This window comes from Taudactylus pleione, unplaced genomic scaffold (genome assembly GCF_031769625.1).
Source record: "Taudactylus pleione unplaced genomic scaffold, aTauple2 ptg000041l, whole genome shotgun sequence".
NCBI classification, from domain to species: domain Eukaryota; kingdom Metazoa; phylum Chordata; class Amphibia; order Anura; family Myobatrachidae; genus Taudactylus; species Taudactylus pleione.
The window spans coordinates 72,948,144-72,961,213 of record NW_028284443.1 but is presented as its reverse complement, the minus strand read 5'-3'; the positions used below and the strand labels follow the sequence as shown (position 1 = coordinate 72,961,213).

General features: G+C 40.9%; 1 protein-coding gene and 1 non-coding gene across 3 annotated transcripts in view; both read right to left on the bottom strand.

The window, feature by feature from the left end:
• Positions 1-13,070, bottom strand: part of DIS3 (DIS3 exosome endoribonuclease and 3'-5' exoribonuclease) — a 46,914-nt gene that overhangs the window by 27,896 nt on the left and 5,948 nt on the right. For both annotated transcript variants that reach the window (XM_088459339.1, XM_088459334.1), the window contains exons 6-14: positions 12,468-12,635; positions 5,336-5,497; positions 4,896-5,006; positions 4,683-4,820; positions 4,020-4,166; positions 3,734-3,850; positions 3,306-3,407; positions 364-428; positions 175-259 (exon numbers count right to left, since the gene is read on the bottom strand). In XM_088459339.1, the coding sequence (XP_088315465.1) occupies positions 175-259; positions 364-428; positions 3,306-3,407; positions 3,734-3,850; positions 4,020-4,166; positions 4,683-4,820; positions 4,896-5,006; positions 5,336-5,497; positions 12,468-12,635 (1,095 nt within the window). The remainder of the gene's footprint in view (positions 1-174; positions 260-363; positions 429-3,305; positions 3,408-3,733; positions 3,851-4,019; positions 4,167-4,682; positions 4,821-4,895; positions 5,007-5,335; positions 5,498-12,467; positions 12,636-13,070) is intronic.
• LOC148538263 (U1 spliceosomal RNA) lies at positions 9,514-9,678 on the bottom strand. The gene has a single exon (XR_015872958.1). It is a non-coding gene; the product is annotated as a U1 spliceosomal RNA (small nuclear RNA).

Here is a 13,070-nt window from a genome sequence, read left to right as displayed (position 1 = left end):
TTTCTCTCGCGTTTGCAAATGTAAGCAATGAAAGCGTTAAAAATGACAAAATGAGCCTTAGGAATTTGTTGTGCTACACATGGAATTCCTCAGAAACAGCTAATTTTTTTTAAAAAGTCTCAATCTTATACAAATTCCATCACTATATGTTTGTAAATACACAGACCCACTCACTTTTGAATTGATGACACTTTTTGTAAACTTTGTGTTTATAATTTTTGCATCATGGCTTAGCTCCCATATGCAGGAAAAAGATAATCTGGAATACAAGACAAAAGTAAACAATTTGCTATTTCATGCAAAATAAATCTCGATCTAATGTCAACAACTAGGATGATAAAACCTAATATAATGACAACATACCTGTCCACCTCTGATCTCAGTGAACATAAATTTGAACTGAGAAGCTCAGGGACCATGTCAATTCTCTGAAAAGAGATTACAAAGTGGCTTAATTGTTATGAACATACAGTAGATCAGTGCTGTTGGTTACTGCACATAAGCACCAAGTTCTAGTATTACAGTAAATAAGTCCTAACATTTATCCCCTTCATGGCAAGAGCACATTTTCTTCTGTTTTGTTTACTTCAGATTTCTTTAATACACCTCTGATCACTTTATATCTTATATTATCTTGATTTCTTGGCTATAAAACACTCCACATACTTGCAGAATTCTCAGTTCTATTACTTATCAACAACTTTCCACCTCTCTGCAACAATTTCTCTTCCCAGTTATAATATTGCCTCTTCTAAACTGGCAGTAATCACATTTAAATCAACACTAAGAACAGCCTGTGATCAAGTGGTTCCAACTACACTTTGAGCCGACCACAATGTGGCACACTAAACAAATGAATATCTTTAATCTCTGTCATTTTCTTTTCCATGACATTGATAAAACACCTGGATTAAAAATGATTTAGGGCTTATAAAACCAATGCAAAATGAATCTAATTAGTAACTGGTAAAACAATTAATTACATTTAGTTCTATTTTGAATGGATCGATTAAAAGTGATTTACATTGGAGCCTGATCTGCAATTGTATTCTGTATGCAGATCCCTGTGATAATATACAAATGTGTCCTCTCGTCTTTGCTGCAGTCACGTCAAACAGCCCCCCTAGGCGCGCCTGGTCCCGTGAGAGTTTGCTTGCCCCGGGCGTCTTTGAGTCCTTTTTTTTTTGCCGCAGTCTGAGTCTAAGTTGCAGTGCGACTAGAACGTACCTGGAGACTGTGCTGATTAATGTGATATGTGACACTTGTATATCTGTGTGCGACTGAGTCTCTCAATCAGCATGCAAAGTGCTACGATGCAGTGGCAGCATCATTATTCCAGTCCAGTTACATTCTCAGTCGCACACAGATATACAAGTTTCACATATCAAATTAGTCCGTGCAGTCTCCAGGTCCGTCATAGTTGTATCGCATTGTAACTTAAACGCTAGCAAAGTTGCACGGTACCTGACGGCTCACTTACACAAGGCTTATCACGCTGCATAGCATATAGGAGTAGATGAATGAGGCAGTGAAGAGAGTGGAGAAGTGTGGCAGTGGAGAAGTTACCGATAACAACCAATCAGCTTCTACCTACCATTTTATAGAATGTATTTGATAAATGCAACTCAAAGCTGATAATTGCCATGGGCAAATTCTCCACTGGCACACTTCTCCACTCATTTCACTGCTTCATACATATACCCCATTGAGACTAGATGAACAAGGACATATCATTGGCCATTTAGGATTTCCTCTTATGAATGTGAAGCTGCATTCCCAGGACAGGAATCAGTGTGTGGTACCTTGGCCAATTGCTGTCACTGATGTTCTTATATATGGCATCAGGAAATAAAGCTCATGCTGATCGAAGTGAACATGAAGAGATTATATATTATACTAGTATTTTGGACCATCATTCACGAGTCGCTAGTTATCGTGCCCATTGTTGCAGGGTTTTCTTCTTCTCTCTTTACCATTTTCCATCTCTGTGCCACCCTGCCCAAATCAGTCTCTCTCATTGCCGTACCCTCTCCCATCTCTTTTCCCCCCCATCTCACTCGCATCTCTGTGAAGAGGCTCCACCCCTTCCGCTCCATGGACTAAGGGACAGACCACCTGCATATCTGTGTGTGTGTGTGTGTGGTGCAAGGACTGCCCTCTGCTCTAATGTGCAGCTGCAAGACTGACATTTAAGGATATTATATTGTTGATCACTGAAGTGAAAATCTTAGGGGGGAGATTTATCAAGTCTTGGAGAGAGATAAAGTACAAACCAATCAGCTTCTGTCATTTTAAAGGCTGTGCTAGAAAAATGACAATTAGAAGCTGATTGGTTGACACTTTATCTCCCCAAGATTTGATAACTCTCCACGTTAGACACCATTGTTTAGTAAGATACAGTTTAGTAGAAGTAGCAGTAATAATTCTTGGTTATCTGTATGTACTCTTAAAAAAAATGTTAATGCACTGCAAACCATATTGAGCGACAGTAGAGCAAACCTTACTATTTATTTTTAAATAGATTTACTGCCTCTGATCTAGATGTAGTATATTAGCTTTAGTTTGCAGATCTGTTACAAACTCTAAAACCAATAAGGCACAGCGCAGAATAGTATCTAACTACAAAGAGGATACATGTAACATTGTAAGGCCACTTATGTGAATACACCCATATTACATTATATATTAAGACAGATGTTATTGCGAGAGATGAGGCGTTTCACATATAAAATAATGATTTGATATGGACTTAAAAATACCTACCAGTTACTAGTAAAATTAAAATAAGTTTACCAATCTGAAAACCACTGTGTAATCTGGATGGACCCAGCAAACAGTGAGGGAGTCAGTACTACAGCAAGGGAAACTAGAGAGAGATGTCACTAGTAAGGGAGTGAAGTGGTGGGTGTTGCACAGAGATTTACAGACATTACATGTGCGGTTATATCTTCATAGTAGAGTACATAACAGAACAAAGTGCATACTGTATATACACAATGACATTCAGTTTTAGTTTGCTATACGAATCGTTACATGAGACAATAAAACTACAAAGATGGTGGGTGGCAGTCACATCCTATTAAGGAGAGTTGTAGATTACAAAAAAAATTATAAAAGCTACTGAAAATGCTGAAGAATCTTACATTCCCGATATACATGAATGTGGAGAATTACAGCAAAATTAAACACCACAACTTGTGTTTGGATACTTGTAAGACATTCTGCTGAATGTAAGAAATAAAATAACACACACAATATACTGTATTGGTTATATTCAGAAGCCGCGCAATATCAATCACTATTACCTTATCGCATAGGTACACAGTGGTTCCCCGATTAGCAGATTCCTGGTCTAGAGCATTTCCAGGTCTAATGAAATGGCTTACATCTGCAATATGCACTCCAACCTGCAACACAACAATACAGTCTTCATAGTCAACCATTATTCATTCATACTATATCCTTGCTAAGCAAACTTTTCAAAATGACATTAAAGAAACAATATTCGAATAATAATCTTCTCATACATTTACCAAGTGTATAATGAAATATACATACAAAGCATTACCATTAATGTCCACTGCTAAGATAAAAAGTCCCCAAATTTACAAATAAATCATACATTGGTCAAATGACTCAGGCAACTGCTACCTTCTACACCTGACATTTGAACACGTGCTTCAGATATGGAATAGCATATAGCAATAGGCTCATAAAGCAGGTGACAACCCACCTCCAAGTTACCATTTTCTAGTTCTCTGCAATGCAGCGCATCATCAATGTCAGTACAGCCAGGAGGATCCACGCTACACACAAACAGATGTCTCAGGTCAACTCTGTTCTTCATATCCTACAATGGAAAGATTTGACGCTGCATGTGAGGCTTGGCAAGGACCACTCTACTGAAGTTGCACACAACAAATAAAAGGTACAGTATGAAATATATGTGTGGAAAAATACAAATCCCAGAAGTGTGTTCTTATTTTTGTGTTACAAGACTACACATTCTGAGTTCCCACCTCTGGCGTGATGGACCATGGCATCTTAGGAAGAAAGCTGAGAACAGCATTGGAGAATGGTTGATGCGGAACATCATGTTCAAGTAGTAAGACCTCCGTCTCTGTCTCCTTGTCACCAGCTGTACCCAGATTCCTAACAAAGTGACCCTATGCAGAGGATAAATATATGTTATATTTCCATAAAATAAGGTGAAAATGCTAAAATGAGTATAAAAAAAAAAAAAAACACTCTTAAAAAGTTGGGTTTGTATTAAGAAGAGATATAAATCTAAATGTTAGCAACACTTAGTTAACAATATCTATTGTATTTAAGAAAAAAATAGCACGGGTCATGGAAAGTTGTGCCCGCTGCTGAACTACAGCCCCATAATCCTTAGGAGAGGAATCATGGAAGGAGGTGCAGGCACCTATGGAGGTGCAGGCAGAATCCGTCCTTCCATAACTACCCATTACAAGTGCAGAGCAAGCCGTTGAATCTGACCCTTGGTCAGGTGTTTGAGAGATGGACAGTACACTTTTAAAGTTTTATGTATAGCGATTACAGTTGAATTCTGATTTTAAGCTGGTCAGAGTGTGTCCTTGTGGAATCTAAACCCATAATAATTTTAGGACTCTAAATTGCATACCAGAAATTCATACATTGCAACAATGATCTACACTTACATTAGGATATCGGGAGTTTCTTGGCCAGCCATCTACAGCCACTAGAATTCTCTGACCCTCCAGGGTGGACGCCTGCCTGGTCTCTATGCGAATACGAGGTATCTGCCTGTCAGCCGGTGTGAACAGATGGCGGGTGGACTGAAAGGGTTACAAATATGAAAATATTGAAACTTGTATAATTATATAGTGTAACAAGATATCAAGAACACGTACCTCTTTAATCTGTGACTTAGACAACATGCCGCAGTATGGTCTCCAGTTTCTCTTTATGATGCCCACAACTTTTCCTGAGGGTTTTGCCTTGCTCTTTACACCAGTGTTTAGCTGCAACAGAAGCATATAACATAAACCACGTACTCAATCATACTCGGTGCACTAATGCTCTTCACTTATTTTCCTAACACTGTATGACCAGTTCGGTTTGTAAGTTGTCTTCATTTGATGAACAAAACACAGATTCAAAAGGAAACAGCTTTTAGTTTGACAAAATGAACATTGAAAAAAAAAAAAAAAAAAATACAAATGAAACATTTTTATTGTTATCATTAGATGAAAAGACTTGTGAACTATATATGTGAGTATATGTAGAGTCTAGATTAACATATATACATACACACAGCTATTTGTACGTAAAGTAAAAACTTGTTATATACCATTTTTTCTTTTTCCTCTACGGATTCAATATCGTCACTGTCACCTTCATCCTGTAGGACCACAGATGATGGGGCCACCCAATTCCCTTTCTCCAGCAGCTGTACAGCAACAATATCTTCATGCATCGCTCGATTTATATTTCGCAAACCTTGCAAGATTATCTGGGGAAGTTTGTAAAACAGGAGGGCATTCATTTCTGTCTGCAGCTAGTTTCCACCTTGCTCTATTATACCATTCATAATAACTAAACTCCAATGAACAGAACATCAGGAGGTAACAATAATCCAATGAGTATTTTGAAGTAATAAAACTAGAAGAAAAAATGGTACTTATATTGTCCTATTCACATTTTACACAAAGGTTTTTTTGTTTTTTTTTGTTATCTAAAGACCAAAAAAAAACAGGATTTTGGTACTTACCGATAAATCCCTTTCTCCGATTCCACAGGGGACACTGGAGTTCAAGACAGTGGGGTATAGACGGTGGTAGAGTAGAGCCTGGCACTTTAAATAATTCAGAAGTGTGACTGGCTCCTCCCCCTCTATGCCCCATCAGCCCCAGTTTAAGAACTGAACCCGAGAGGAGACTGAGGACCATAGGAAAACGAGGAGAAGGAGAGGACCACAGAACAGAACAAGACCCGAATGAGGGAGAACAGAGGAACCAACTGCAGGGAACACATGCAGTCACACAACCTTATAAGAAACCAAACAAAATGGCAGGTACGCAGCGCTGGGCGGGCGTCCAGTGTCCCCTGTGGAATCGGAGAAAGGGATTTATCGGTAAGTACCAAAATCCTGTTTTCTCCTTCATCCACTAGGGGACACTGGAGTTCAAGACAGTGGGGACGTCCCAAAGCCAACCTCCCGGGTGGGAAGCGCGGAGAACTTGCCGAACCCTTGGCAAAACCGAAAACCGGGATCACCAAGAACCGTAGGCCTAATGGAAAGGCAAGAGCTGAAGATCAAGTGTTGTAGAGCAGAGGAGACAATCAAGGCTCCTTGCTAAACAGCCATAGAAATTCCACACCTTACAGCGTAAATCGAATGGAATACTGCTAGCAAGAGAACAACCGCAGATGAAAACAGCTGAACACCGTAAGCTCAGCCGAAACAGACCAAGCACGAACAGAGTTGAACATGAGAAGCTGTATAATTTGGAGACAGCAGAATCCCAGCACTGCTGTACATAACTCATATAGTTATACATATAACAATACCAATCTACAGATACAGAGTTGATCCTGTCCACAGACTCCTAACAAGAGTATACAGGGAGCAAACGACAAGACCAAACAGTCGCCCTGGACCATTCTTGAGGTCCAACTACTACAAGGTTGGCAACCAGAGTGAAACCATAGAAGTCTCCAATAAGGATAGAGATCCCAATGACATGAGGCAGAGGCAGCTCTGAAAGAATCGAGACCACAATTCCTTTCAGAGCGTCAGACAGCAGTACAATCAACTCAGAAACAGTGGGAAAAACAGCAACTGAAACCTTGCAGCTGTAAATCCCCATACCAGACCACTGGCAGAATGTCTGGCAGCCCATCAGTTGTCTGCCTATTGAGTGGTTACTACTGCCTGGGGCGGGTCTCGAATTAGTGTATGGGGCATCCCAGGTGGAGACCTTACAGCACAAGCCACTGTGCCGACCTGAAAAGAAACCCACAGCAACAAACTCCAAACAACATCCAACATGATGGAAGTGCGTAGGCAGTATCAACTGCTGTCCTGAACATAGTATAAAAACAACCCAGTTACCCTAGCAGTTAAAGAGCACGGATGCAACAGTCACCCAGTGAGAGCTACCAATATAGGGAAGCAACCATACAGCAAGGCTACAGAAGTAGGACAACCATAGAGGTACCCATCAGGTACCTGTCAGTGTGATGAAAATATTCACAGTACTGAACAGGAAAACCAACCAGGCCCCCTGCGTGGAACATAATGACTGTCACGCTTTAATGTAAAGATGTGCATTAGCCCACAGGCGCTAAAGTCACAGTCCATTATAACCCCAACAGAAGAATAAAGTGACATTCTCAATGTTGGAACTATGCACGCCAGGAAAGCTCTAAAGTGTAGAGCCTACTGCTAAAAAGAGCGGATGGCTACTAAGTCTGCAGCTAGGATGCATAAGGGAGAATAACGGCTATGTCGTGTCAGGTTGCATGAAATCGGAGCATCTTCCGAGGCAATAGTGGGGTACCGCTTACCTGTGAGCAATCAGAAGCCCTCTAGAAACTATGTAGAATGTCACTGACCTTCTCCATCTCACAGCAACCCGTCACATCGGGAATAGAGAGTAGCTTCAGTGGGCTAAAAACCAATGCTCCATAGCACAGTCTTCAGTCTGGCGATGTTGCCGTAGGAGAGACTGTAGAAAACTAGCAAAATGTTAGTGGTAACAAGAAGGTCGTACTACAGGACTCTATACCTGAGCTTGATCCATTAGGGATGTGTATCCTTATATAGATTATACATATACCCCAAGCACGGTCTGCTAGAGTAAGTATTAGTACATTAACACTTATAATGGTTAAGTGCGTATTAGTCAAGAGGCGGGATAGTGAAAGAATTAAATAAGACCCTGTACTGGTCAAGATACACATAGAAATATTAAATATTTGATGATGGATCCCACCAGTGACCCTTGACAATCAGTGTTCACAATGAGGGATTAAACTTGAACCACAGGGCCCATGATTTACTGGATACCCACCAATCTAATCAAGCCAGGCCTGACCCTGCCTATTCGGTGGGTGGCCCTAGACCTTCAGGCACAGAAGTGTGGTCTGTTGTCATTTAACCAAGTAAGCCCTGAGGATGGAATAGAATCTGGATTTTTATGTACTGAAAGGAATGTACCCAGGGGCCACTTTATAGCCTCATTTTATTGAGATATGAGACTAAACAATAATATGGAGTACAGGAACCTATACAGAGAAAGGTACCTGTACATAGACATAGAATGCAATAATTATCCCAAGTAAGAAGGGATATATCTGTAAAGAAAACCCTAGTTAGGGCTAAAAAAAAAAAAAAAAACAGGTGTTTCCCAATTATTAGGAAGTAGTCATACGAGGAACATGAATATATCGGTATACATACACACGTACACTTAGACAAATAGTTGCATGAGAAGTCAACATAGTAAGTATACTTGTCCGACTCCTGCACCAGGAGATCATTATGCTCTATATAATATATAAATATATACATAGTAGGAACCACAAATAGCGGCACTCCGAGACTTAAATAGTGATCAAAAAGGTATATCTAAACTATGTTGAAACAAACAGGCTGACGTTTCGGGGGATACGTGCCCCTTTGTCAAAGCGAGTATATATACATACACCTATATACACATACATTGTAATAATAATAACTCCCCCAAAAAGGGGGCGCCGTAGATATAAACTGACAGGAACAAAACTGTAACCCCAGAAGGGTGTAAGTGCCTATCTTATATACATGTGTGGACTACCAGAAGGCTCCCAGACAAGTATATGGTCCATATTAGAAGCCATGCCATAGGGAATTGTGACTATCACAATGTAAACTGCAGAACATGACTCTAGTCTATAGAGCCAATATAATATATTATAGCCTACAGCTTCTGGTAATCCCAGCTGGCTTCCCATCTGTGGAACTAGAGGTAACCTAATGATTGCGGAAGCATAGGCATACCCATATAACAAATACATTCATACATAGTATGTGTAAATCGAAGTTGTTGTACCAACCCACCGCAGCAGGAGAGTCCAGCCTCCAATTGCAGTATCTTTCTTTTTAAAATATGCAAGGTATCAGATATAAAACTGATAAGAACAAATCCTACCCCTGCCTTTATGGCAAGGATAAGAAGCGATACATACATATACATATATATATATATATATATATATATATATATATATATATATATATATATATACATACACACACACACACATACATACATATATACACATATATACATATATATATATATACATACATATACACACACATATATATATATATATATATACACACACACACACACACACACACACACACACATATACATATATATATATATATATATATACACACACACACACACACATATATATACACACATATCGCATACATGTACCCTCATACAAGGTCACAGATAACGATAATTTATCCAGGAGAAAGCGTGAACGCAGTCCCCCACTTCCACAAATTATGCAGTCGAGATTTCCGCATTTTGAGAAATCATCGGGGGTCAGCACACCCATGGTGCAATGGATGCGCCTCGCCCTGGGAGAACCACCTTTGTGATCATGGTATCTCCCCTGCCAGGTAAGTATGAACTGTGGCTTACCTCCACGCAGGGAGACTGCTGATGTGCTGTGTGTCCTCTGTAGGCCTGATATTTTAGCAGCGTGCTGTCCCAGACTGGTATAGATCCTGGGAGCCTTCTGTCCTTGCCTTATCAGGTGAGCCATTTGAGCTCCAGTTGAACCCACCTTTTCAAAGTGGGGATCAAAAGGACGACCTCAGGTCAATGAAGTATACTGCATTATATTTAACGAATACAGGCATATTTGTCATGCGGAGGGCAAAGTGACATGGACACAGCCTCTGTATTAGGCTGCGGCATGTTCCTCCCTGAGCTAGTGTCAGGGGTCCAGACATTCACTCTATAATAGTGGCGGCGGGTTGTAGAGGTACTGCTTCAATAACATCTGACATTAGTGAGTACTGATTAAATTCTTAATCAAACAGACTCCAGCAGCCATCTTGAGATAGACAATTGTAAAATAGTCGCAACTATCTCTACACAGTGACATCACAATGACGTAGGGCAGCAGTTAGGATAGTTGTGGAGTCGACAGTTTTGAAGTGCTCTCCCCTACAGAATATAAGTACATTACTGCTAGATAAAGTACTAACAAGTTCATTGCTGGAATCTGACCACCATATAGGAACTACAGAGATGAGCCAAGTTCTATATGGACCATGCCGCTGCGTGACTAAGTAAGCAGGAAGACTGCTACACTGCGTGCATAATTTGTAATCAGCTCAGTATGCCTCAGCATTGTACTATAATAGAGACCAAACTAGGTTCTATCTAGATTCTACAGCTATGCACAGGGGAGACTATACACATAGGTCCTCTTCATCTATATATTTATTAACAGTTCTTTCATTGGAAACATCAATAGAACAAAACTGGTTTTAACAGACAGTATATATAAGCAGGAAAGCCCCATATATATACACATATATACTCATACATACACTTAACTCATGAAGGCATGTATACAAAGCTACCCATATTGCATTATGTCATAGGTAGACAAATGTGCTTGGAACTAACTCCAGCAGCGGTACAGTGAGTGCAGCATCTTCAGGCACAAACTTCTACCCTCTCCCTGCACTGCAAGCAGCTGCCTCTGCAAAGTTACAGACTGCCTGTATTCTGTACAGTGACAGTCTCTGCATATGCCTGCGCTGTAGTGCGCGCCAACTGAGAGGCTAGAAAAAAATATGCGGCGCCTGCTCCCCGGGAGCAGTAACGGCTGCCGGACCTAAGCCACGCCCCCTCACTGCCGGGAGTAGAGCCCCGGCACTAACTGCATCCGGTCTTAACCGGCAATAAACTAACCCCTGCTGCTCACCACTATGGCATAGAGCAGAGGGAGGAGGAGATCACATCGGCAGCAGTCAAACACAGCGCTGTCAGACTCTTTTAAGTGAGCCAGCGCTGACTCAGCAGTGCAGGGATGTTAAGAGATGCGCCAGCAGCTCGTAGAAGGGCATTGCACAGTGCACCTATGTAATTAGACTGTCTGAACAGTCTCCCTTGATGGGTATCCGCGCTATATGCGCGGTAGCTCCGCCCCTTGTAATAACGCTAGCGGCGTTATAACAGGAATCCAGGACTGTATGAGCCTGGGAGGGGGCGGAGGGGCCGCAGATCTAACTCAGTCCCCCGCTAGTCAGGGGAACAGAGCTATACTTACCAGCTGCTGGCATCAGGACTGCGGCTAGGCTTGGGGAAGCACGGACACAGCTTCTATATTAAGCTGTGGCGTGTCCCTCCCTGAGCTACTGCCAGGGTACCTGGGACCCGGACACGCACTCTTTATTAGTGGTGGCGGGTCTCCTGATGCCTCCATGTAGCAGGCTGACAGACGCAGCACTCTGTCAGCCTGTCCTCAATGCTTGTTGAAGCTATGAAAATAAATAAAAGTTAAAATAAAAGTAAAATTACTAGGTGTGGGCTGGAGCTCAGCCCTATGTGACCGGCTCTTCTCGTGCACATTTCTAAAACTGGGGCTGATGGGGCATAGAGGGGGAGGAGCCAGTCACACTTCTGAATTATTTAAAGTGCCAGGCTCTACTCTACCACCGTCTATACCCCACTGTCTTGAACTCCAGTGTCCCCTAGTGGATGAAGGAGAAAAGACCAAACACAAACTGGATTTTAGATTAAACTGCTGCAGAGGGGAAAACCTATCTGTAATAAGATGCTTACATTTATTTTCTAAACTACATTAGCATATGGAAGAATATAATTGGCTGCTAAGGGTTACTATTCCTATACTTTTCTGTGTGTCTGCATACGTTTTCTGACATGCAATGGAGACAGTTATGGATATATATACATATTAGCAATTCATATTCACTATGGAAACATATACAATAGTGGAAGGATTATACTTTAAATGTGAAGATAAATAAAAAGAGTGTGTGTACTACATACAGCAGTATACATATACCATCCTATTAATGTAATGATTACACAAAAACAAAAAATTGCAAGACCAGTGCGAGGAACTTTAGATTGTTTTATTGGATGTTTCCAAAAACAAAGAATTCTGCAGACTATGCTGAAGCCATTTAAATAAAGGCTTATAACAAACCCTAAGGCTGACTTTAAAATCCCTTAGCCATACCAGGACATGCTACTCCATACAAACTATAATGTACATCTACCAAAGTCTTCCTAATGCATACAATGACATCACTAAGCACCAAATAAATATGTTGGAATGGACATTAGTTTACACTCATCATTGACCTTTGCTAATTGGATGTACAGAAGCCCTGGTTGTATATGTGTACGCCACTGCTGGCTGCTTAGGTATACCTCTTTGTTCTCTACAGACTCTCCATGGACCCAGACTGTAGCCTCCAGGAAGTTGTCTCTACTTGCTCTGAATGTCCCTTGTAGGTATGTTCCAGATTTTATACCTTGCTGTATCCTTGACAAAGGAATGTGTTCTGAAAAAATTATTCTTCCATTTTCAACCTCATTCTGCAGGAGAAAAGGGGAGACCTATTAGTATGTAGAGAGCATAAAATGCTTAGATGGAAGGCATATCTCCCAAGTCAGGCCCGTGTCATCTGATCAATATTTTAGAGAAACACATTTATAATACTAGTAAATTGACTACTGTAACTTCTTTCTATGTGGCATTCCTTTTACACATCTAACCCAGTGTCCTCTACAATCTAACTGAAATTACAGACGCTTCCCTACAAAGCCCTCAACACCACTAGTCTTTCATACATATCAAATCTCATAAAAACTCTCCCCCCGTCTTGGATCTACCTATGAGCTGTGCCTCGTCTCTGCTAACCACCAGATTCCTGCCTACTAAACTTCTCCTGTACCACTACCCACTAATGCAGTGGTTCCTAAACTCCACCATTACAGCCCAGGTTTTTTAAGGATATCCATCCTTGTGTC